Source organism: Thrips palmi, unplaced genomic scaffold, assembly GCF_012932325.1.
Source record: "Thrips palmi isolate BJ-2018 unplaced genomic scaffold, TpBJ-2018v1 HiC_scaffold_4, whole genome shotgun sequence".
Classification (NCBI taxonomy): domain Eukaryota; kingdom Metazoa; phylum Arthropoda; class Insecta; order Thysanoptera; family Thripidae; genus Thrips; species Thrips palmi.
Window position 1 is genome coordinate 6,743,457 of NW_023144631.1, and position 22,098 is coordinate 6,765,554.

Below are 22,098 nucleotides of genomic sequence, written 5' to 3' on the forward strand. Positions count from 1 at the left end.
TATCAGCAGTAACTCGCAGAAAAAGATAAACACAACCAGTTCACTGCTAAGAAAAACCATAAAAATTAGATCCCGTTGGGAATCGAATCGGAGCAACCAGAGAGAGGGGCGAGAAACAACTCGCGACCAGCCTCAGCCTCGTCGCCAATAGATCCACCGTCCACTTCCCCCAAGTGCTTCTCCCAAGTGCACCGAGAACGGGCTTGGGAGCTAAACCCAGAACGCAGCAGCAGCCTTTTGAACGGCGGCCCTAAATCGTCCTGGATCGGCGCGACCGTATCCTGTACACTGCAGCGGAGCGGCAGCCGGCTGGGCAGTCAATAAGGATGGAGTCCTGGGCCAGCCGGCGGCCGCGTCACTTGGTACACCTCGGCAGGTTAGTCAACACGGCCAGGCCGCGCCAGGCCGGTTCAAATCCCCGCCGTCACGTTTGCCCCAAAGCAAACGGCAAACACACAGTGTGTTCACGCGAAGCACAACTGCGGGTTCAAAGCGTGACGCAGCCGGGCGCCGCGCAGCGCCGCGCTGACGCGGATAGAGAGAACAGAGCGAGGCGGACGAAAACGCTAGGCCGTCATATGAGTGCCGTTATGGTTCCCTCTCCCGTCCGGTTCTCTCTCCCACTAGCGCGGGGGGTATCGGCACCGGCACGCGGCACGCCCACTCCATGGCGGCGCGGTCCGTGTCGCCGTTTTATTGAAAGATAAAGCGGTAGGGCGCGGGGTATCGCCACCGCGACGACCACGCGCCCAGCCCACCCGCGAGACGCTTGTCTCTGCCCACCTGCTGCAGCGTGCTGCACTGCTGCAGGCCCTGAGCCTCAAGTCCTCTCCCGCGCCTCCTGCGCCTGGACCGGCCTGGACCCCATGGAGTGGCTGCTGCAGGCAAGGAGGTCCTCGGCGTCCCCCGCCCCACCCCGCCCCGCCCCACCCCGCCCGCTGGGCCGCTCTGCCACTTGTCTGCCCCGCCACTGTTCCCTGTTGGGGCTCGCTGGATGAGGCTGGCGTGGCGTGGCGCAGGGCCCCATCGAGTTCGACGCGGGACTGCCGCCACCGCGCTGCCCTCGGCGTCGTCCTCGGCGTCGTCCCGGTCCTGGAGTGCCCGAGAGGGTTGGGTCAGAGTGAAGCCGCGGCGGAGGGAAGCAACAGGTAAGTCGCTGACCTGCCGACTGATTCAGCATCGCCGGCCTGTCTCATACGCCCTCGTGGCGCGTCTCGTGTTAGTGCGAGAGAGACAGAGCGACGTTGTGCGCCATTTGACGGCCGTGGATGCCGTCGTTGCCATGCTCCACCCTCGAGATGGTCCTCCTGGTGGGACCTGCCACCTGCAGCAGTGCAGTCCGATGCAGCCTGGTGCGCGGCCCAGTGCACTGCAGTGCGGCCCGACACGGCCCATGGCCGCCCATGGCCCATGCAGAGACAGATGAAAATGATATGGATACCTGCGGCGCGAAGCGAGGAGCGCGAAGCCAGCTCCCGGCCCGGCTGCACGGGCCGCACGGTATACTCGGGTTGCACGTCGCACGCTGCAGGCCAGTGCGGCGGCGAGGCTCAGCTCCGGCGAGGCCCCTCGTCGGGTACCCGGAATTCCCGGACCGCTCCTCTGCTCCTGGTGAATTCGGTGAGTCAACGCCTCGCCCGATCGGGACTTGGGACGTCCGACGAAGATTCCGCCCAAGGACCTCGAGCTGGGAGTGGTGTTCCATGGGTGGCTGCGGGTGGAACCAGTTACAGGCGGACCCAAAAGTACCCGAGCGCGGAGTGTGTCCTGCGTGACAACCACGTGCAGAGTGGGCGAGAAGTACGGGGGCTGCCGCGCCGCGCCGGACTCGCGGGTTCGAGGTTCGATACCCGCCGTCCTCCCTCAATTAGCGGTAATACATTTGAAGCCAGGTCACGTCGTATTCTCGTTGCAGCATTGTCCGCTGCCTCCTCAGTGCTCGGCACGGCTCGGCACTGCTGGGACCTGTTGTCGGTCGTGGGGCCGCGGAGTGGCGTCGCTCCACCACGGAGCCGAAAGCACGGTAGCGTATTCACGGTCGCGCCCGCAGCCCCGTCGTCGTCGACGTCGTGGTCGCGGCGGTGGCGGTCAGATTCAATATCGCCTCGGCCTCAGCCATTCAAAAGCCGGCAGGGCAGAAGCCGCTCGGAATAGAGCTTTTGTCTTGCCGAGCATGCGTCGCAGCGGACAGGCTGGCCACTGCAAGTCCCGCGCACGGACAACAACAGGAGTCTTGACAAAGACACCTGCAGCCTGCGGGCGAAGAATCTGTCTCTCTCTCACCCCTGGCACGCCCCGTGAGTGCGACAGAGACAGGGCGACGAAGGCTGCAGGCGAATGTGCCCCCGCGGCCTACATTACATTGTACGAGTACAGGCTCGCGCCGCGCCTCGTGATGAGGTCCTCAGTCCTCCCCTCCACCGCAATGTCACAGCGTATCGTCTGTCCAAACAGCTACCAGTGCTCTCGCAGGCAAATACGGCGGCGGGGTCACGTGCGGGGCGCGGAGCGCGGCGGGGCAGCCGTCTCTCTCGCACGCGCGAGCCAGCACGCCGCTGACGGGCGGCGCGACAGAGACGGACATGGCGGCGCGGCGCGTGCCTGTGACGTTTGCCTCACGACGTTTGCATTATAACACGGCGCCGGCCCGGCGATGGTGAAGGCGAAGGGGCAGGACCCGGCAGGACCAGCAGCCCGGCGGCCGACAGGGTCACAAACATGCCGGCAGGACAGCAGTGGTGAGGGCGAGACTGGAAAAAAGCGGGAAAGGCAGTATCCACTCCACTCGTTGCGCGACCACTGTGAGTCCAGTCCTCCACCAACACAGCGCGAGTGCTGCAGGCTTTGCAGGCGAGTCCGGCCTCTTCCGCCTTCCTCTGTCTCCGTCTCTCTCTGTTTCCTCATCGACTTCGACGAAGACGGCGGACCGGATTTCCACCGAGCGTGCGCTACGGCCCCGGCGGCCCCGGCGGCCCCGGCCCCGCGGAGGGGCGGGGGGCGCGGCTGGCTCTGCATCGTAGCGCCCAGGTCAGGGCGTGGCCGCGGCTGCCGCGGCGTGGCGGGAGAGTGTGCGTGGCGCGCCGTGCCTCGCCGTCGTGAGGAACTTGCCCGTGCCGTGAGTCGTGGATGCGGCGCAGGCAAGGCGCAGGCAAGGCGCAGGCGAGGCGCAGGACTACACCGAGGCCCGCGGTGCCCTGCGGCGGGGCCGGGCGGCCCGGGCGGCCCAGCCTCGAACCGCCTTGGCGTCTTGCTTTGCCTCGCTGGCTTCGCATTGCTTCGCATGGCTCCAGTGGAGGAGCCGCAGCCGCGCGCTGCAGCAGGACGAGGCCCTTGCCCCCGCGCCGCACCGCACCGCGCCGCGGACCCCCAGGAGGACCTCAGTCGCAGCCGCCACCTCCGCCGCGCGCCAACGCCGCCGTCGACGCCCCTCTCGAAGCTCTCGAACCGAGCGCGCCATTCGACATCGTGCCGGCGCCGCGAAGCCGCGAAGCCGTGACCAACAAGGCGGTGACGTGCGCGTCTGTGTGTGTGCGTCAGTGTGTGTGTGTTAGTTTGCGTGCGGGTGTTGTTCTCCATTCCAAGTCTCCGAACACATCGCTTTCCTCGCAGCGCTGGAGGACGGCGGATGGCGGTGCGGTCGCCGGGACACCAAGGTACGCCTTTCGACGGACGCAGGCTATCTGCCAGAGTAGACCACGGGCCGACGGACAGCCGCGCGGACCAAGTGACGTTCATTTGTGGGGAACATGATCTCCTTCCGGGCTGACTTGGCTTGGATGGACGAAGCGTCCGCCGTGCGGACCGCGGGTTTAAATACTAGTGGAGGGGGAGGGGGCAGCCGGGACAGCTTCAGCCTCCGCTCCCCCTGGACGGTCTATGGTCCTTCGAGGCGGGTCCTGCTACGCCACTGTAGTGCTGCACGCTGCAGGCTGCGCGCGGTCACGCGCCGAGCAAGGACTTCCCCGCATGGCACCGTGCCACCACCGTGCCAGCGTGCCGCGGCCGTGCGTTTGTTTGCATCAAATTCATTCCCGAATGGAAGGTGAGCCGGTGCGAAGGCAAGCAGGCTGTGCTGCAGGTGAGCGCGGTACCTGCGGGCGCGCCCCGCCCCGCCCCGCCCCACCCCGCCCCGCCTCGGTGCGATAGCGGGGATGCTGCTTATCAGACGTGCCGGCGCGTCACGTCTCTCTTCCCGGCATTTGCACGGCCACGTCCCCGCTCACGTGACGATGGACCAATTCACTTGGCACCTCGGCGTGATCCTGGCCGAGGACGGCGTCGACGTCGAGGCCGCCAAGGAGACGGCCTCTTCGCAGGGCCACTGCAGCCGTCGGTCGAGGCCATCCTCGAGGGGCCGAGACCTAGTTCGAGCGCCACGCGCGTTAGGTGACAGGAACTCGAAGTCTCGGAGCTTCGTTTCCCCGCGTGGTTACCTTTCCAGCCGCAACGCACACAACCCGGCCCACGTCAAGAAGGCCCTCTGGATGCTGTCATCCTGGCGCTGCACCCGTTGAGGTTATTGCCTCGTGGCGCAGGTTGGGCCGCTGACTGGCGGCCTGGTGCTGGGGCCGGGCGGCCGGGCCCCGACGGCATCGTGCCGGCGCGGCAGGACCGGCAGGACCCAGGACCCCGACGGCAGGAAGGCACCAATTCTCGGTTTGACACCGGCCCATCTGGGCTGCCGCGCCGCTGCCCTGGCCCGGTACCGGCAGGGCGAGGCGGGGCCGGCCAGGACTGCAAGGTGGGGGACTTGGGCCCCGGGGCGCGCGTGAAGGCCAGACGGACAGGGGTCACGGAGGGGCACGGCGGCGCCGCGGCAGCGCCGCAGCCAGCCCCGTGAGTCGTCACCCATTCTTCGCGTTAAACGGTTTTTCCTCTTTTTGCAGACGAGATGCGCCGGGCGAACGCAGCGCCGCTGCATTGACTCGCCGAGGAACGACGCCATGCTAACGCGAGTCGACGACGCCTTCAGCTGACAGTCCACGCCGCGCGCTGCAGGCCAACATGCACCAGATGCAGCCCAGTGGGGCGCAGCGCAGTGCGGCGCAGCCCCCGGCCGACGAGCCAGCGCCGACGGACCCGCGCGTCGTGCCGTCCATCTCGCTGACCCTGGGCACCCCAGAGCCGTCGGGGCCCTCCAGGACGAGCACGGCGCCGTCGAGCTGCTGCGAGGCCGAGCCGCTGGCGGCCCTGGACCACGGCCACCACCACCACGGCGACGCGCTGGCCGGCGAGAACAGGCACCTCGACGGAGACGCCTTCAGCGACGCCCCGGACCGCTACATCGACGACAACGACGAGGTACGCGACGCGGCACGCGGCCCAGCCCGTCGACGGCGTGGCCGCCTTTCAATGAGTCGGTGCGCCGCGCGGCACTTGTCCGAGTGTGCCAGCATGGAAACGCGGGCATGCTCCTCGCCGCTCCACGCCACGGGGCGGCGCCGCGGCCCGCACGCCAGTTGGCAGTCGGCCACGCTGGCCCACTTGTTGGTCACGGAGCGCACGCGAGCACGACAAGCCGACCGCACGCGAGGACAACCAACTGCCGGCACCCCAGAGCGCCGCGCGAGTAGGCAGCCCAACGGACGCCTCTGCAGCGCCACCAGGGCCGCTGCCTTATTTGTACGGATTTAAACTAGAGTGGGATTTTTGTCTCGCCTAGCCCCTGCGCGTGATCATGATTTCCTCGGGATGCCACAGTGTGGAGCCAGGAGTGGGACCTGTGGCATATTCTCTATAATGAGCGGCAGCTGAGCGCGCAGAGGCGTCGTCGACCCGCACTTCCAGGGTCTAGGGTTCAAATCCCAGCATTTCTTTACATTTTAGGAGCGGCTTTCCCGATGCGGTTTGGACCCGTTGCGCCACTCGGCTCACCCGGTGAGCTGCGGTGGCCGAATGTGTAGAGATGTCTGAATCCTATACTCGGATCGAGCGATCGAATACCAGCTTCCAGCTCTTTTTGTCTTACTATATGGTTCGGACCAGCAGCTTCAAAGGCTCCCCTTCGCACAGCGTCTTCCATGGGCCGTGGTGGCCGAGAGCGTAGAGGCGTCGGTTCCCGATTGCGGGGTCCGGGGTTCGATACCCAGTACGGTGTCGAACATTTTGACCAAGCTTGCATCGCAAGAAGGGGGTTCAAGTGAACCAAATCGGCCGGCGTTCAGTGTGCCTCTCATAGCCCAGTGGTTCCGCTGCTGGGCAGGGTGACGCAGACTCCTGAGTACCAGTAGCATGGCCCCTGAGTGGGAAGGGGGCCGGGAACGAAACCCGACTACTGGGAAAGGTGGCAGCCTGGCCTACTATGAGAGGACTCCTCCACATCACAGTTGACGTGACCAATGACGGGGCCACTGCGGTTTAACTCTGAGGTTGCTCCTGTGATGAGATGGGGGAACCACTGGTCCACCAAGCCAGCGGGGAAGAGGGCCGGTTCGCCGGGGTGCCCTCTTTCGCTGAAATTTTCTTTAAGGTGTTGATTTTACTTCTGTAACTCTGAATACATTTTGTGTTAAAATGTCTTTGGATTGCCCTGCAGAAGGTCGGACAAACGATGAGCACCGACACTGTCTCACTGCCCCCAGGTGGAGCTGGAGGAGGACGACGAGGACGAGGACGAGGGCATCCACTTCGGCGCGGGGCCTGACGGCAAGGCCCCCGAGTACTCGGCGCTGCTGTCGCCGCCGGGGCTGCTGGCGTACCCGGAGCGCGGCCACCGCCTGGTGCCCCAGACGCACCTGCAGCGCCTGTACCTGCACGCCGCCCCCGCCTCCGCCACGTCGCTGCTGCTCGACTCGCCGCTGGTGGTGACCCAGCCCGGCGCCGAGCCCACCAAGCTGTTCCGCGTGTCCACCAACAGCAGCGTGCTCAACGCCAAGCCCGTCAGCAGCGACGGCAGGTAGGAAAGGCGCCTCGAGGACGTCGTTGACGAACCGCTCCGGAGTGGCGTGCTTCGCCGTGCTTCGCCGTGCTTCGCCGTGCTTCGCCGTGCTTCGCCGTGCTTCGCCGTGCTTCGCCGTGCTTCGCCGTGCTTCTTCGCGTGTTTGTCGTGGCACTGTTGACGCCTCGCCCCCTGCCCCCGGTGTCGCCCGGCAAAGATTTACGCCGGCCGTCTGCTTTGGTTTCTCAGTCCATAATCGTCATTCCGTTCGGCCATTCCTCATGACGAAGTCCATTACGACGGTTTTCTCTGAAATATGCGGCGTCACTTTTGACGTTGATTTACGGCTGGTTTACCGGCTGGCCGGCCTATCTGAGTGAGGCATACAGTCTGAGTTTACATATCCATGATTGTCTGGTCAAGACGATTCCCTCCCTGAGGGCGCCGCGCAAGGACAACGCGCCGAGTCGGGTCCTTTGGGGGTTTCTTCTTTTGCACAGCCAAACATCCACGCCATCCCCGCACAAACACACGGCATCGCGTGGCGGCGCTAACGAGGCGCCAGGCGCAGGACACTCGTCGGCCGCGTGCTACTCGCCACCACGACCCCCGTCGTCCCGTCGTCCCGGTGCCCGGGACTAGCTCCGCCACGCTCCGCCACGCTCCGCCCCGCCGCCAGTGCACCCGGCTCCTGCCTGAGACAAGATCGCACCCTTGACACTCACACGCGTAAATAAAAGCAAAAGAAATAAAGAAACGCAGCGGTCGGCCGCAGTGGGAGTCGAACCGAACCCAGGCCGCCAGCGTGGACGGTACAAAACGCTACCCAGTTAGCGACTTCCTAACTAGATGAGCCACCGGGTGCCAGGGCGTTGAGCGCGGCCACTGAACAGCGCGGCGAATGCACGGCAAGTGCCGGCGCGCTAATGCGACGCGTGGCCGGTGTGGCTGCTCTGCTCCCGCCGCCGCCGGCAAGGTCGTCTCGCCGCGCCCCGCCCCGCCACTGCAGCGGAGCAGAAGGCGTCGCGAGGCGTCGTCGTCAGCGGTTCGACAAAGTGGCGTGCTCTACATCGACGCGGCGCGACCTGGCCGCGTCACGTCTCGCTTCTGTCCCTCTTTTCGGCGAACCGCGGCAAAACAGACCCCGGCCCACAAGGTCGCCGCCATGCCGCCTTGCCGCGTGCGCACTACACCAGCACTGCTGAGGCAGCGCGCGGCGCGGTGCGCTGGTCAGTGCCGAGCAGTGTATCCGGGGCGCCGCCACTACTAGTGGTTTGGGAGAGGGGGAGGGGGAGGGGGAGGAAGTTCAAGTTCATGGAGGGTTGGAGCGCCTGGCTGGGTAGGCCATCGCCCCGCAACGGCGCACCCGTGTCCACCGGGTTGCCTACCCAGCCCTGGTAAGGCGCTCCCCCGCCCGCCGCCGTCTTGTAGGCCGAGTGCGTTGGGCCGTTGACTCGGCCGGCATCGGTTTCCTCGCGCAAAGAGGCGGCGGGCAATCACCCCCCCCCCCCCTCCCACTCGGCCACCGCAAGGAGCGCGAAATGGGCCGTTTCGCTATCAACACGCGATCACCCGTAAGCCCCGCTAACTCTAATCCCTCCCGCCGGCCGCGGCCCCGCGGCGGCCTCAAGTGTTTCGCTTTGCGACGTGCCACTTCGCCGGCCACGCCCCGCCCCGCCCCGCCCCGCGCAAACTGCACACCGCCCGACGATCCGACCGGCCGCTCGTTGTCCGCGTCTCGTCTTCCTTCCCCGTCCGCACCAAAGTAATGCCTTTTTCTTTTCGGCGATTAGCAGTGGTGGTGCACGGTGCAGGCCCCGGGCAAGGCGGCAACGCGGCCCGGTTCCGGAACCGCCGGGAGCGCGAACTAACAGTGACATTGCGAGATGAGTCACAGACCGCGAGCGTCGCCCGGCCCTGCCGCACGCCATGGCGGTCGCCAGGCAGAATGGTGGTGCACTGGTGGTCCTGCAGACCGTGGCCGCGGCCTGCGGGCTGCAGCAAGTGGCCCGGCACGCGGCACGCCCGGCCCGCTGTCAAGTGACATCACAACACTGGGCATGCTGGCCATCCGCCGCCAAGCCGCCTCGCCGCCGAGTGGCCTGGCCGGCCACACTGGGCCACACTCACCTCCACGAGGAAGGCTGGGCTAGGCCAGCCAGGCTGTCGCCAAATAATCACAACGCTGCAACTCATGGTGTGTCGTCGGCAGTGCAGCCGCGCGCGTCGCGGTGTGCCGTGTGCCCGTCGCCGTCGAAGCCCCTCAGCCAGTCAGCGCGACCATGTCGACGACGGCACACCACCAAGTGCGCGGCAGCGTGTGGCGTGTTTGACGCGTGTGTGACGTGTGTGTGACGCGTGCGTGAGGCGTGTGTGACACGTGTGTGACGTGTGTGTGACGCGGGTGAGGCACGTGTGTGACGCGTTTGTAACGCGTGTGTAACGCGTGTGTGACGCGAGTGTGGCGCGTGTGTCGGGTGCGTTGCCGGGCGGAAAGAAGAGCCTGGGTCGCGGACCGGACCGGCTAGGTCGGCCAGGGACCCAGGACCCAGGACGCAGGACGCAGCCTGGTGGCACCGGGCGGGCCGGCTGCTTGCTGGCTAATCTGCTATCATTGTGAGCCTATTAGCGCACCGGCGGGGAGCGGCGGCGGGGTGGGGCGGGGCGGAGAGAGGCGGGGCGGGGTGAGGCGGGGTGAGGCGGGCAGTGCAGGGCCGCGCAGGACGGACAGGACCTCACTCCCGCGGGACATGGGGAGGGACTCGCACGGGCCGGACACCAAGGACGTCGTCGCGCACGCCGCCACTGAGGAGCGCCGCCGCGAAGACCACGCCGTCGTGGGGCTGTCCGAGGCCGGGGCGTCGTCGCCGTCGTCGCCCAATATGCCTTGATCCTCCGCGAAGGCCTCCACCACCATGGACTCGGACTCTTCACGGCGACTGCTGCCGCTGCGCGGCCCCGGCCCCGTCGTGCAGGTCACCATGATGGCCTCGGGCACGGCGTCCGGGGCGTCGGCGTTGCGCCGCGCCAGCCCTCCGGGAGCCGAGCGCGGCAGCCCCGACGAGGCCATGCACCTCATCCACGCCAACTTCAAGAACGGCGCCGCCGTCAGCCCCATCCTGGTCCAGGACCCGTCGACGGGGACCTGGGGCGTCGGCGATGCCAACTCCCCCACCAGCGTCGTGTCCCAGCTGTCGTACTCGTCCAGCAAAAGGTACTCGTAGTGCTTGAGCCGCTTCGCCGCAGTGCAGTGCCTTGCAGTGCCGGTGCTCTCAAGGGCGCCGGCGAGCCCTTGAAACCCTTCGAGTGGACGAGGATGTCCAGGCCGAAATAGAATGTGACAAAGGCCGGCCGGCGAGATATCGGATCGCAGGGCACTGTCTCCGACTGGCCGGCTGCATCGCGATAGCGAACTGTTTTCTTTCTAATCGTCTCGCGGAGGGTCTTTGATCGTTCGCGTCGTGCAACCGCCTCACGGCTTCACGCATGCCGGCCGCACGCGTCGAAGGCTGCAGTGGCGAGGACGGAGGACAAGTGCCGAGGACCGTCTCGCCTTGGCCGGCCCTCACACCGTCCTTATCTCCGTGTTGGCGGCGTTGGCGGCGTTGGCGGCGTCCAGGCCGCGGAGTGGCCGAGTCCAGAGTGCGGCGTCACGGTGCCCCGGGAGTACCTCGGCATTCGTTTGCGGAATTGGGCGTTTCCTGCGCCGCAACGCGCCGCCACGGAGTCGTTTTCGTCGCTCTGTCTCTCTCGCACTCATGGGCCGTTCCGTATAGGTGCGAGAGAGACAGAGTCTCGGGGGCAGCGCGGGACGGCACGCGCGGGGCGCCGTCTCGACTCGAGGGAAGGCCGGGCCGGCTGGGCATAGCAAGGCACACGTGTGTGGAGGGCAAGGCAGTCGGAAGCTTTAAACCTTCATCACGGTGGCCATTCAAGCTTCCCTCCCGCCAAGGGGCCTAGCAAGGGGGGAAGGGGTGAGGAGGGAAGGAGATGAGTCCATATTTAACTTCATGAGCTGTGACAGCGACTGCAACAAGCTCTGCAGACCAAAGGACGCCACTATCTTGAGAAAATGACAGGCACTCTTAAAAACTGTGTTCTCAGTGCGCGCACCTGTCGGCGTCCTGTGTTTTGCAAGTGTGCAATTAGGTCGGATGAGTCGTATATATTTCCAGAGCCAAACAAACAACAATACAATCGAAGTAACTCTGGGGAAAGTTTAAGAGCCATCCTCAAGTCATTGACCTTTTGCGATCCCCACACGTTAAGGTAGGATCCCTACCTCCCATCCCCGGGTCCTATTTACAGGCGCCACTGCATCCTGGCTTAAAGTTGCCCCCCTAAGCAGCTGACGTCTGGTATCATTTTGATACGTCCATCCCATCACATGTAGGCCCGCGGCGCCACGCCACTGTCGCGTGCTGTTTGAACGCCACGCGTGTGGCGTCACGCCGAGTCACGCCGTGTCACGCCAGTCACGTGTGACGCCCGGCCGGACTCTAGTCGGAAGCACTCAATCCACGCGACGGCCGCCCGACGAGTGTCTCGCCGCGCTCCTCGTGCCCCTCGATGGCCGCCACTGCGAGTCGCCGCGCAGGGAAGTCCCATGGCGGCGTGCGGGTTTGGCACACTGCTAAACCTAACCCGCCCGAAGCCCGAGGACTCCCGCCTGCGGCATGGGCTTCAGAGGGAGCGCAGCCTTTGTGCCGAAGCCCAGATTGGCCTGGACAACAGCAACATTGGTGGCCAATAGGCGGGTCGCTCGGCCGTGCCGTGCCGTCGCTCTGCCGCCCAGTGGCGTAGCCGATGTCGCAGCCTCCCAAGCGGATCGGACGGGGAGCGCCGGTTCGCCAGCGCGCTCACGCCTGCGCCACGCCTGCGCCACGCCCGCGCCCTGCGCGAGTAGCGGCGGGCGAGGCGACTCGCAAGGCGGTGACGCGATGTGCGCCGTCAGTTCGATAACGCGAACGCTGTACCGCGATAACCGTCGCATCGCGGTGACCTCCCAGGGGCAGCCCGACAAGGCCCCCAAGGCCGCGGGCCGCGCAGTCCGTCCCCGCGGGCACCGCGATGAGCATGGCGATGAGCATGGCGATGGCGCAGGACGTGGACGTGGAGGCCCAGGCCGCGGACCCCGCGGGCCCCACCGCGGCCAAGAAGGCGCGCTTCCAGGCCGGCGGCATCGAGCTGCGGGCCGGTAGTTCGCGACCGCGCACGCCACGCACGCCACGCACGCGCAGCACGCGCAAGCCGAGCACACTGTGAGTCCCACTGGCCGGCAGAAGGGCCGTCCTCCAACACAGACACACACAAACACACACTCAGGTGCGGCTGCCGGACAAATCCGAATCTGCGTGTCTATTCGTCTATTTCCAGCCCGGAAGTCCAAGTCAGAGTGCTTCACCCGCTTCGCTGCTTCGCCGCGCCGACTGGCTCAGGCGGGCTGGCGGGCCGCGGGGCGTGCAGGGGCGTGCAGCGCACGCACGCCACTGTTGACACGCGCGTGCGGCCGGCCGGACTGCCGGCGTGGCGTGACGAGGCTGGCCGGCCTGGACCGCCAATCTTTACTGCGACAGCAATACCCGGCAATACCCGGCCGGCAGCCAGCACAAGCCTGACAGGCCCATTGCCCATGGATACCTCTTTCCGGCTCCGCCATTTGCCGTCCTCAGCCGCAATTAAGGACACCTTTGTTTTCATCCACACACACACAGCCACTGCTACTCGTTTACAGCCGGATGCGGCGTGATGGGGGCGTGGCCCGGCTCGCATCGCTCCCCGATCTGGATTGCGCCGTGCTCCGCGTCGCCGCTGATCGTCGGCACGCGGAGAGCAAGGCAAAAGCAGACAAAAGCGCAGTGACAATGATGACGGCTCCACCGCCAAAACGCCCAAAAGCACCCAGGCTTGGCGGGAAAAGATTTGAAAGCACGTTTGCATTTGTGTTCGCAGCCGCAGCGGGCGCTACCCTAGTTCGCAACGGAGACTGCGGCGGCGCGCCGTGCTCAAGAATGGCGAGTGCAACGTGCTGCAGAGCAAGATCTCCAACATGAACCTCCGCTTCCTGCAGGACATCTTCACGACGCTCGTGGACGTGCAGTGGCGCTGGACGCTGCTCGTGTTCTCGCTGTCCTTCTTCCTGTCCTGGCTCACGTTCGCCCTGATCTGGTGGCTCATCGCCTTCACGCACGGCGACCTGGAGGTGGAGCACCTGCCCGAGATGCAGGAGGAGAAGGGCTGGCACCCTTGCGTCGCCAACATCCACGACTTCGGGTCGTGCTTCCTCTTCTCGGTGGAGACGCAGCACACCATCGGATACGGCGGCCGCGCCACCACGGAGGAGTGCCCCGAGGCCATCTTCGTCATGTGCCTGCAGAGCATCGTGGGCGTCATGATCCAGGTGAGTCGCTGAGGCCGGCCTGCCGGACCACCGCACCCTTCGGCCCTTTGCTCAGCCCATCCTCGTTGCAGGCCTTCATGACGGGCATCGTGTTCGCCAAGCTGTCGCGGCCCAAGAAGCGCACGCAGACGCTGCTGTTCTCGCGGCAGGCCGTCATCTGCGTGCGCGACGGCGAGCTGTGCCTCATGTTCCGCGTGGGCGACATGCGCAAGTCCCACATTGTGGGCGCCAGCATCCGCGCGCAGCTCATCCGCACCAAGACCACGCAGGAGGGCGAGACCCTGGCGCCCTTCCAGCACGAGCTCACCCTCTCGGCGGACGACTGCGGCTCCGACCTGTTCTTCATCTGGCCCACCGTCGTGGTGCACAAGATCGACAGGTGAGTGCACCCGGCCGTCAGCTTGATGAACGGCCAGCGCGGCCAGCCGAGCGATGCCGCAGAGTCGTTCTGCCGCTGTCTCTCTCGCACCCGTGCGGGGCGCCCCATGAGTGCGAGAGGGACAGCGCCAAAGCGACTCCTGTTGACCGATGGACCCGCTGTTCCCGCCCACGCAGCGCCAGCCCGCTGTGGAACATGTCTGCCGTGGACATGATGCACGAGAAGTTCGAGATCGTCGTCATCCTGGAGGGCACCATCGAGACCACCTCGCAGACGACGCAGGCGCGGTCGTCGTACCTGCCCGTGGAGATCTTGTGGGGCCACAGGTTCACGCCCATGGTGACGTACTGCCGGGAGCGGCACGGCTACCAGGTGGACTACAGCCTGTTCCACTGCACCACGGCCGTGGACACGCCGCTGTGCTCCGCCAAGGACCTGGCCGCCTTCCACCGCCACCACGCCGCGCTGCCCGGTGAGGACTGGACCATGGCCTAGTCGTAGTGCAGCACGCACAGCACGTAGCCTAGCAACCCTGCACGGTAAGAGCACCGCAGCGCCGCGCATCGCTGGGAAGTACGGCGGCAAAGGCAAAAGTAACATTAAAGTGTTGGATCCATGCCTAGCTAGATTCTCGATGGCCGCCGCACGTTCGTACTTCCCCGCGCTGCCTTCCGCTTTTTAGCCTTTTTAGTCTGCCAAGCCATGCGGCATGGAGTGCTTCCTGTCGCACGTAGTGCATGTAGCGCAGACGACCTTCCATAGTGGTCCACTATTCCTTTTTCTCTGCGTTGACAGATTCTCCAACGGACACGTCGCCCTCCGGGACGAACGCCGCGGACCCCAACATGCTGGCCGTGGCGCTCCCCAACTCCAACAACACCCTCGTCAGCCTGTGAGGCTGCGAGGCTGCGAGGCTGCCGTGCCACGGCCCAGCGATCCACGCGCGGGGTAGCGCCGGCCCCGTGCCGACGGCCCCATGGCGTCCCGGCCGACGCGGAGTATCGAAGCAGCGTGACGAGACGACGCGGCCGGTGAGCCGCCTAGTGTGCGAGCGATGTCGTTGTTCTGCACATTCCAAGTGTTTCCCCACGGACTACTTTCGTTTGTCCGATTCCTCTGCAAAGACTGGCTAGTGAATAACTACTTGTACATTCTACCTGTTATTTTGGTCGGGTTCCTTTCCGGGTGCCGATCGCGGTTGCCTAGCAACGCGGCGCGGGAGAGGCTGCCTCGAGCGCAGCCCGCAGCCCGGCAACGCGCGGGCGAGTGGCTCGCCGACTGGTGATGTGATAATTCGTAGCAATTAGTGACGCGATAAAAAGAACAAGTACCTTCCGCCGAGCGGAGGATAATACTGTGAGTTAGGGAACAAGTGAATTCAAATATTTATATATAAATCTCTATTTTAGATATATTTATAATACTACATATTATATTAATGAATGTTGCTGATGATGTAGATAAGTAGAGTGTAACGACCTCGTACTCTAGAAAGACACTATCTGTAATTGAGAAAATGTTTCTTTGCCTGTAAGAGTTTCGTTGATTTGTACGACAAATATTTAAATGTGTTTGTGTGGAAAAAATAAGAAATTTTTGTGAGGAACCATTTTATTTCCAAGTGTTCTTTATTAGCCCAAAACTACTGAGCCCTTGCTTAACAATGCGAAGCCTGTCGAAACGACGGTAAATTGCCTACACTACTGTCCCGTATTTACTTCTTGTTCGTTTCTAAGGAATGTGTTGCGGCGAAATTTGGAGGAGACATGAAGGAGATCGAATTACACACACGGTTATTTTTTTCAGAAATGGATGGCTTTGTACACTTTATTGGTGGCCCCGAGTTGACATTCTTTTGGTTTCAGTTGACTGCGTGGCTCCCCGGCTGCTAAACTGGCGATCACAACGTCGAGCTCTTTGTGGTCGTACCACAAAAGTCAAACACAATGCCCGTCTAGCAGCCACGCAGCCGCGCAGCCAGAACACGTCGAGGAGGGGGCTCGCAGATGGAAATAAGATCTTTTTCTTTTAAAATAAAAAATAACAGTAATTTGTTGGAACAGATATATAAAGAGTCGTTGTTTTTTTTTAATGTGGATCCCGATAATGCAGATGGTAAAACAGTCCTTGAGTTGCGTTGTTGTCGGCGTGCGGCCGGCCGAGGCCCTGAGCGGGGTGGCGGTGCGTGGCGGAGCCTTGGGGGGCCTAGTCGCCACCAGTGGCCCTGGTGCCGTCTTTGAGCGGGATCTTGCCGCACATCCGCTGGAGGAAGGCTGCAACACGACGGGGGCACGTTAGCACGCGTTTGCAACCAGACACTTTCCAACGTTAACTCGTTGACTGCATGGGGGACAGTTTTGTGGATTTGCACAGCTGTCGCGCAGTCAAGGAGTTAACGCGGTAGATAATATAATTCAAGAACTACTGCAATGACGGAAAAGCAACACCAAACGTCTGAGGCCTGCAACATCGAGGAGCCCTGCTCGCTCTCACGGTGCCATGCGGGGATACTTACTGATTGTGCTTGATAGAATGTTGGTCTATTCCTTGCCCATCAGCCTCTTGAGGAATGCTGCAAATCACAGGCAATTAGGAAGGGAACAAAGTGCATACGGTGGAAGGGGGCAACCAACTACTGCGGCGAATCTACCTTCAACTCGCTACCAGGGAAATCATTCGCAAACAACTTTGGTTCGGGGGATCGACATGCTACTGATGCAACATACCAAAATGGTCCAAAAGTACAAGACTACCTATCCAACCAGTACAGGGTTCGGATGAAAACTACTTTTGTATACTGGATCAGAGGTCACAAAAAAGCACTGGGGTGAAATAAACAAACAAAAAGTCTTTTTTTTTTCGTCTTTTTGCTTTGGTCAGATCACGTCCCAGGGCTTTGAGCACTACGGCAACCCGACGGCGGGTGCACCAAACTACTGGTGGGGCGCTACAGAGCTACGACGGGTGGGTCCAAAATGCAAGGGGAGTACTGTACGGTACACTGCTCTACAACAATCCTGCAGGAGATACTCACGAACGTAAGGGATGAAGCCGTCCTCGTCCTCGGGGTCCAGGCAGTCCTTGAGGACCTCTTCGACCTCCTTCTCGTCCAGACGCTCACCTGCGTGCGAAGATCACACCAGTTAACGAAACCGCGGTTCGGCGCAAAAATGGGGTTGCTTGTAATGCAGCGCTGCTGCTCACCAAGGGAGAGGAGGGTGTGGGACAGCTCAGCGCCGAGCATGGTGCCGTTCTCAGCCTTGTCGTACAGCTTCAGGCACTCGAGGAAGTCCTCGTAGACGCCCTGGTCCTTGTCCTTCTTGCACTGGCTGAAGATGGGCAGGAACTCGTCCAGGGTGAACTTCTTCTCGCCCTTCTTCTTGGTGCCACCGAGCTTCTCGATGGTGGCCAGGGTGGGGTTCAGGTTGAGGGCGCGGAAGACGCCACCCAGGTCGCAGGCGTCGACGGAGCCGGCGCCATCGGTGTCGTAGATGGAGAACACGAACTGGGCGCCTGTGGGCGGGGAGGGTCATGACCTTGAGTGCACTGCAAAGCGCGGCGACCAAGGTCGCTCCGGGAGCAGGGGCGTTTTCGGCGAATTTCGGGAGGAATGTCGATAAAACAGTGTCATGGGCCGAATTCCACGCGCCGCGATTGAACGTGCGTAATAAGGTCGCGGGGGAGGGGGCGGGGCGCGGGGGAGTGGGCCGGCCGGGCGCGCCGCGGGGGAGGCTATTCCTGTCCGGTGCAGCGGGGCGGGCCGGCGGGGCGGGCGGGGCGGTCCGCCGCCTTATAAGCGGATGCGCCGGGCCGGGCCACTGGGCTCGTTGCGGGTAACGCCGCCACGCCACGCCGAAAAAGAAAGGTCAGGCGAGAGACTTTGCGGGAAATTCGAATTTAGAATACCCTACACGGGTCATACCACACGCCTCATTTCATTCATTATTTGTTTGAAAAACATTGGACATAAATTAAAGACAAATTGGTGTTAAACTGGAGGTTCGGGAGCCGCGAAGGGTGTATCACATCTCCATGTCATTGGGCCAGGCCAAGACGGAAGTTTAGTGACAGCGGAGTGGCGGATAAATTTAGCCCGAGTCTGTAAAAGGCGCGGGAGGAGCGGCCGGCCCTTCCCTGGCACGCCGCCCAGTAACCCAACCAGTGGATCCCGCTTCACGAAAACCTCGGTTTCCAGTGGACGGGCAATAAGAACAAAACTTGAGCCGCCACGTGGCGGGGACACTTACGTTCAACGTCCTTTCCTGAGAGGTCAGCTGCCTGTGAACACAGAGAGAAAAAAAGGGATTAGACTCCTTGACCTTCAAATTGGGGAAGGGAAGCAGCATCCCGGTGACCCCGCCTCGCCCCGCCCGCTCTCGGCAAGTTCAAGTCCCTCCAGAACGCGGCAACGCACGCACGGCGACGCACGGCGACGCACGGCGACGCACGGCAGCACCAAGGGTTGCCTATCGGCGCCGTACAGGGACAAAGCGCCCCTTGGGTTTGCAAGGAACTCCCTTAGAGCCTTTTTGAGGGCGCTCTCCTGGAAACCGTCAGGACGTTTGCACCGCGTGTGGCAGGGTTCGTGCGTGCGGCACCTTGGGTGTCTCCGTCAGGAGGTGCCCTTCAGCGTGTTCCTGGCGAGGGCCGCCACGCCGCCACGAGGGGGGCGCACCATGGGCGTCGCACTGCGCATAGTGCGGGCACGGTGCTCGTCGGCCGGGCTTCAAGACGGAGTGGCTTTCGTTGGAGCGGGCAGCACTGCAGGTGAAGAGTAATCCCAACGGCAGCACTGACACTCGAAGCACTTTCACTTTTCACTTTTCCCGATCGCAGCCGGCGCGTTTTCGCTTAAGACTTTTCGCCGCGGCCGGGAATCGAACCCCCGGGACTCGGCGGGGGCTGGGGCCAGCTGGGCAGGACTTGAGACTGGCACTCACCATTGTGCTGATGTGCGTGAGAGGTCCACGGGGGATGTGCAACCACTGAGATGCCCGCCGCTCAAGAGACTGCGAACACCGACGCCCTGAGGCTGACCGGAGGGGGCTGGGGGGCTGGGGGAGGGGGCGGGGCAGGGGTGGGGGTACCTATTTAAAGCGAGAGGGCTGGGCCGGGTAGCCCCTCCGCACCGCGCGGCTACGCGGTCCGAGCGAAACACGAGACGCTAGGTGCCTGCTGATCTGTGCGCAGCGAGAGAGATGGAAGATGGACCCCAACACTGACACACGCTCGGGATTTTGCGCTGTAGAGCATCTTTGCCAGGGGTGTCTGCCCTTTCCTTGAACCAAAATATTAAACATCTGGTGACGTGTCCGAAATATTGAAAACTTTCGATTTTGGTAGAAATAACCTTAACATTTGGCTTTCGGAAATTCACTTCCAACTTCTGATGGTCGTACCATCCTCCCACAAAATCAGAAAATTCTATGTCAAGAATACGTTGGTCCTAGAGTGTGTAAGCTATTTGTTTCGCAGGGTATCAAAAGTGAAAGGAGGTTCTTGCGCGAGGGGAGTCACGTCCGCGACCAATGTGCCATGAAGGCAACGCGCAATGAGAGTGCCAGGTGTCCAGGTGCCAGGTGACCTTAACAACCCTGAAACCCCAGGGAAATGTTTTGTATCGGCCGCCCAGGACGGGCCCTGTGGCCCAGAGCTCCCAGAGGTCTCTCCACCCTGCGCCGCCGCCCCCGCAGATTTCCTTCCCCCTCCCGACGGCGGCCAAGCGCCAGTCAAGCCGCGGCGCCGACTCGGCCCGGCCGGTCCGCCCAGGTCCGTCCGCCTGGTTCGCCACGACGGCGGGATGCCGAGGGCCTGAGGCAGCCGAGACAGCCTGAGGCAGCCTGAGGCAGGCCTCGGCGTCGGCGGCAAAAATACCCCGCATCACACCGGCGTGGCCACCGAAAACGGTCTCCCGCTGCCCCCTCACAGTGTGCCTCACACGGCCCCCACCCCTTCCGATTGTCTGGCCGCCTGGCGGGGCGAGGCAGGGTGAGGCGGGTTGAGGTGGGGCGGCCGTGTCCCTGGTCGCCGCACCGCACTGTGAAGGCTGCTCGGGAAGGCTGTCACGCCCAGCAGGGCAGCAGTGCGACGGCGAGGCTGGCCTAGTAGCTGGCGCAGCCTGGCGTGGACGTCCCGCCGGCCAGCCCGGGTGGAGGGTGGAGGGGGTGAGGGGCGCACACCCTCTCATCAGCGCCGGCTCTTTCTTGGCGGCAGGGTGCTGTGTACAGTGTGCGCACTGCCTGCTTAGCATGGTTTTGCATACTCACCCCATCCAGCCAGGACCGGACTAGCCTTCACTCTAGCAGCCATCAGTAATCATGCCAATATTTCGAGCCACATGCCGCTCTGGACTCTGACTTTCTTTTACGCGGCTGAAATAGGGAGCTCCGAAGTTTACTTTTGGTTGGCTGACCCTGGCACATCTAACTTTGATGACAAAATAATCATTTATATGCCACAGGTAAAAGCACCCCGTGCTCGCCGGCCCTGGCCAGCCCTGGCCAGCCCTAGTCGACGTCTCGCGGCCTCGCTGCGATAAGCAAGCCAGCAAGCCCAATTCATATGCGGCACGCAACGTGAGGCCGGCTGCCTGCTTGCTTAATTGTGTCAGGCGATTCCTTAATGATTCCCAGAAGGTACGGCCTGGCAAGACGGAAAGAAAACACACTGGAGAAAAGTACTACAGGGCTATACACACGTCACAGACCGCCTCTGACTCACAGGGGTGCCCACCAACCGACAATAGATAATTCAAGTGATATTAGTTCACTTGTTCCCTCGAAGTCGGCGTCCACGGGACTCAGTATTTTCACGACCACGATGGCCTTGGGCTCGTGTGCAGTGCTCATGGGACTCGAAGTAATAACTATTAACGACATGCTTGTTGGAAAAAAAGAAAAATAAACGAAACACGTGGGTTTGAACACCGACCCCTCACATTAACGGCCGACTGCTTTTGACCACGCAACCACAAGTACTCGTTAACTCTCCAAAACATTTGAGACACATTTTAAAAAAATCTTTTCTTCAATTTTGAAACATATTTGACTGGGTCAGTTGCTCCGAGTTGCTCTCACCTGGGCGCGGCTGAACTTAAACTTTACTTAAGATGGTGCGTTGAGGCGGCAGGGACCCAGCCTCCCTCTCGACGCCCTCACCCCCACCCCACCCACACTTTCTCTGTTGGCACCGTTCACCGGCAACACCCGTCCTCATTGAAGTTTCCACCATTCCCCACCGAAATTATAATAGGCAATTCAACTCCTGCATTGTTAGGCCGGCGGCAGGGAAGGGGTGACCCCCTCCACCACCCCGGCCCGAGAGTCATGCCGTCTCCATCGCGAGCCCCACTATTTTTGGATTGGGCGAGTCCGTGTTTTGTAACGAGCGCCACGCATGACGTCATCCGTTTCCCACTTCCTTCTTTTTGATTTTCCCGCCTTTTCGTCCCGCTTTGCAATGCTTTGCACAGCTTTGCACGTTTCGCAGGCCGCTGGCTGCACGTTCCAGGCTGATTACCCTCGAGGCGGACAGCCGCCCGTTCCGTTCGCTCCGTTCACTGCCTGTCGTCGCCTGTCTTTGCCCCTAGCGAGCAGCGCCCTCTGTTGACGAGGCACGTCCGAGACAGGGGCGCCCCGCCGCGGCAAACGTTGCAAGTAGAATTGGGCGGGAATTTCACCGGTCAAATGGGGCCATGTCTGCATTGTTCACGGGCGTGGGCGCTTCAACGGTCTGCCTATCGTTGCAGTCGCATCCCTTGGGCTCTGCTCGTCAAAACAGAAAATAGTCTTCTCCGTTTCTCGAATGCTGGCGGCGACACCCCAGTGCTGGCGCGGCTGGCGCGCAGGAGAGCCGCAGCCGACGCCCTTCTTCCCTCGCGCGGAGTATTCCCGCAGCGCGTGAGGCGGCTGCGCGTCGCTACCCCGCGCGCAAAGGACTCTCCGATTGTGTTCGATCGGCTCGGCTCAAGTCAGCTGGTCCAGCACGGCAGCCCGCCATTCAGAGGGGCGGGGTCGGTGGGGCGCCCTGCCCGCCCTGCCCGCCCTGCCTCTGGGTGAGGCGGCGAGGCGCTGCCGTGGCGGTCGGAGTCGTCGCGGGGTGCCGCGCTGCGCCTCGACGCGCTGTCGGAAGGATGATCCAGTGACCCGGATGTGTGGCGTGCATCCTGGCGGTCCTGACCCCATTTCCCGCTATGCACGACCCCCGAAAGGGCGTCGAGGGCCTCAAGGGCGCCGGGGACGGCGTGGAGGGGAGGCGGGGCGACTGGGGGTGACGCCATAAAGGGCAGCACGGCGAAGGGCTCGGCAAGGTCACGTCAAGGACACCGTGTCAGTGTCACCTGCGCTCTCAACGCCTGCCACCGTGTCCGCGACGGCCTTTCCGTATCGCGGGCGTGGTCACAGGAGGCCGTCGCCCCCGGGGCCTCGTCAATGGTGACAGGGC

The 22,098-nt window shown here is 63.0% G+C and overlaps 2 protein-coding genes across 8 annotated transcripts; one reads left to right on the plus strand and one right to left on the minus strand.

The window, feature by feature from the left end:
- Positions 1-15,270, plus strand: LOC117649105 (G protein-activated inward rectifier potassium channel 3-like). 6 transcript variants are annotated; one of them, XM_034391549.1, is made up of 7 exons: positions 1-376; positions 4,887-5,301; positions 6,582-6,895; positions 12,830-13,277; positions 13,349-13,656; positions 13,833-14,128; positions 14,452-15,270. In XM_034391549.1, exons 2-7 carry the CDS (start codon positions 5,005-5,007, stop codon positions 14,550-14,552), a joined length of 1,764 nt encoding a protein of 587 aa, XP_034247440.1. In that variant the 5' UTR covers positions 1-376; positions 4,887-5,004; the 3' UTR covers positions 14,553-15,270. The 6 variants fall into 6 exon arrangements, with proteins under 6 accessions (XP_034247440.1, XP_034247439.1, XP_034247441.1 ...); XM_034391548.1 differs by lacking the exon at positions 1-376 and adding an exon at positions 998-1,148; XM_034391550.1 differs by lacking the exon at positions 1-376 and adding an exon at positions 1,606-1,620.
- Positions 15,271-15,747: 477 nt separating this feature from the next.
- Positions 15,748-21,204, minus strand: LOC117649108 (myosin light chain alkali). 2 transcript variants are annotated; one of them, XM_034391556.1, is made up of 6 exons: positions 21,175-21,204; positions 18,597-18,710; positions 17,904-17,934; positions 16,861-17,169; positions 16,691-16,777; positions 15,748-15,929 (listed from the first exon to the last, which is right to left on the minus strand). In XM_034391556.1, exons 2-6 carry the CDS (start codon positions 18,597-18,599, stop codon positions 15,862-15,864), a joined length of 498 nt encoding a protein of 165 aa, XP_034247447.1. In that variant the 5' UTR covers positions 18,600-18,710; positions 21,175-21,204; the 3' UTR covers positions 15,748-15,861. The 2 variants fall into 2 exon arrangements, with proteins under 2 accessions (XP_034247447.1, XP_034247448.1); XM_034391557.1 differs by lacking the exon at positions 21,175-21,204 and adding an exon at positions 16,172-16,228 and having other exon boundaries at positions 18,597-18,726.
- Between the last annotated feature and the right edge of the window lie 894 nt (positions 21,205-22,098).

Excerpts from the sequence above, each read along its gene's own strand:
- LOC117649105 (XM_034391549.1), top strand. The coding sequence starts at position 5,005 with ATGCACCAGATGCAGCCCAGTGGGGCGCAGCGCAGTGCGGCGCAGCCC. Across the intron at positions 13,657-13,832 it reads GTGGTGCACAAGATCGACAG|CGCCAGCCCGCTGTGGAACA; the intron begins GTGAGTGCACCC and ends CCGCCCACGCAG. Across the intron at positions 14,129-14,451 it reads CCACCACGCCGCGCTGCCCG|ATTCTCCAACGGACACGTCG; the intron begins GTGAGGACTGGA and ends CTGCGTTGACAG.
- LOC117649108 (XM_034391556.1), bottom strand. Across the intron at positions 17,170-17,903 it reads CTCAGGAAAGGACGTTGAAC|GCGCCCAGTTCGTGTTCTCC; the intron begins GTAAGTGTCCCC and ends CCCCGCCCACAG. Across the intron at positions 16,778-16,860 it reads CCACACCCTCCTCTCCCTTG|GTGAGCGTCTGGACGAGAAG; the intron begins GTGAGCAGCAGC and ends CTTCGCACGCAG.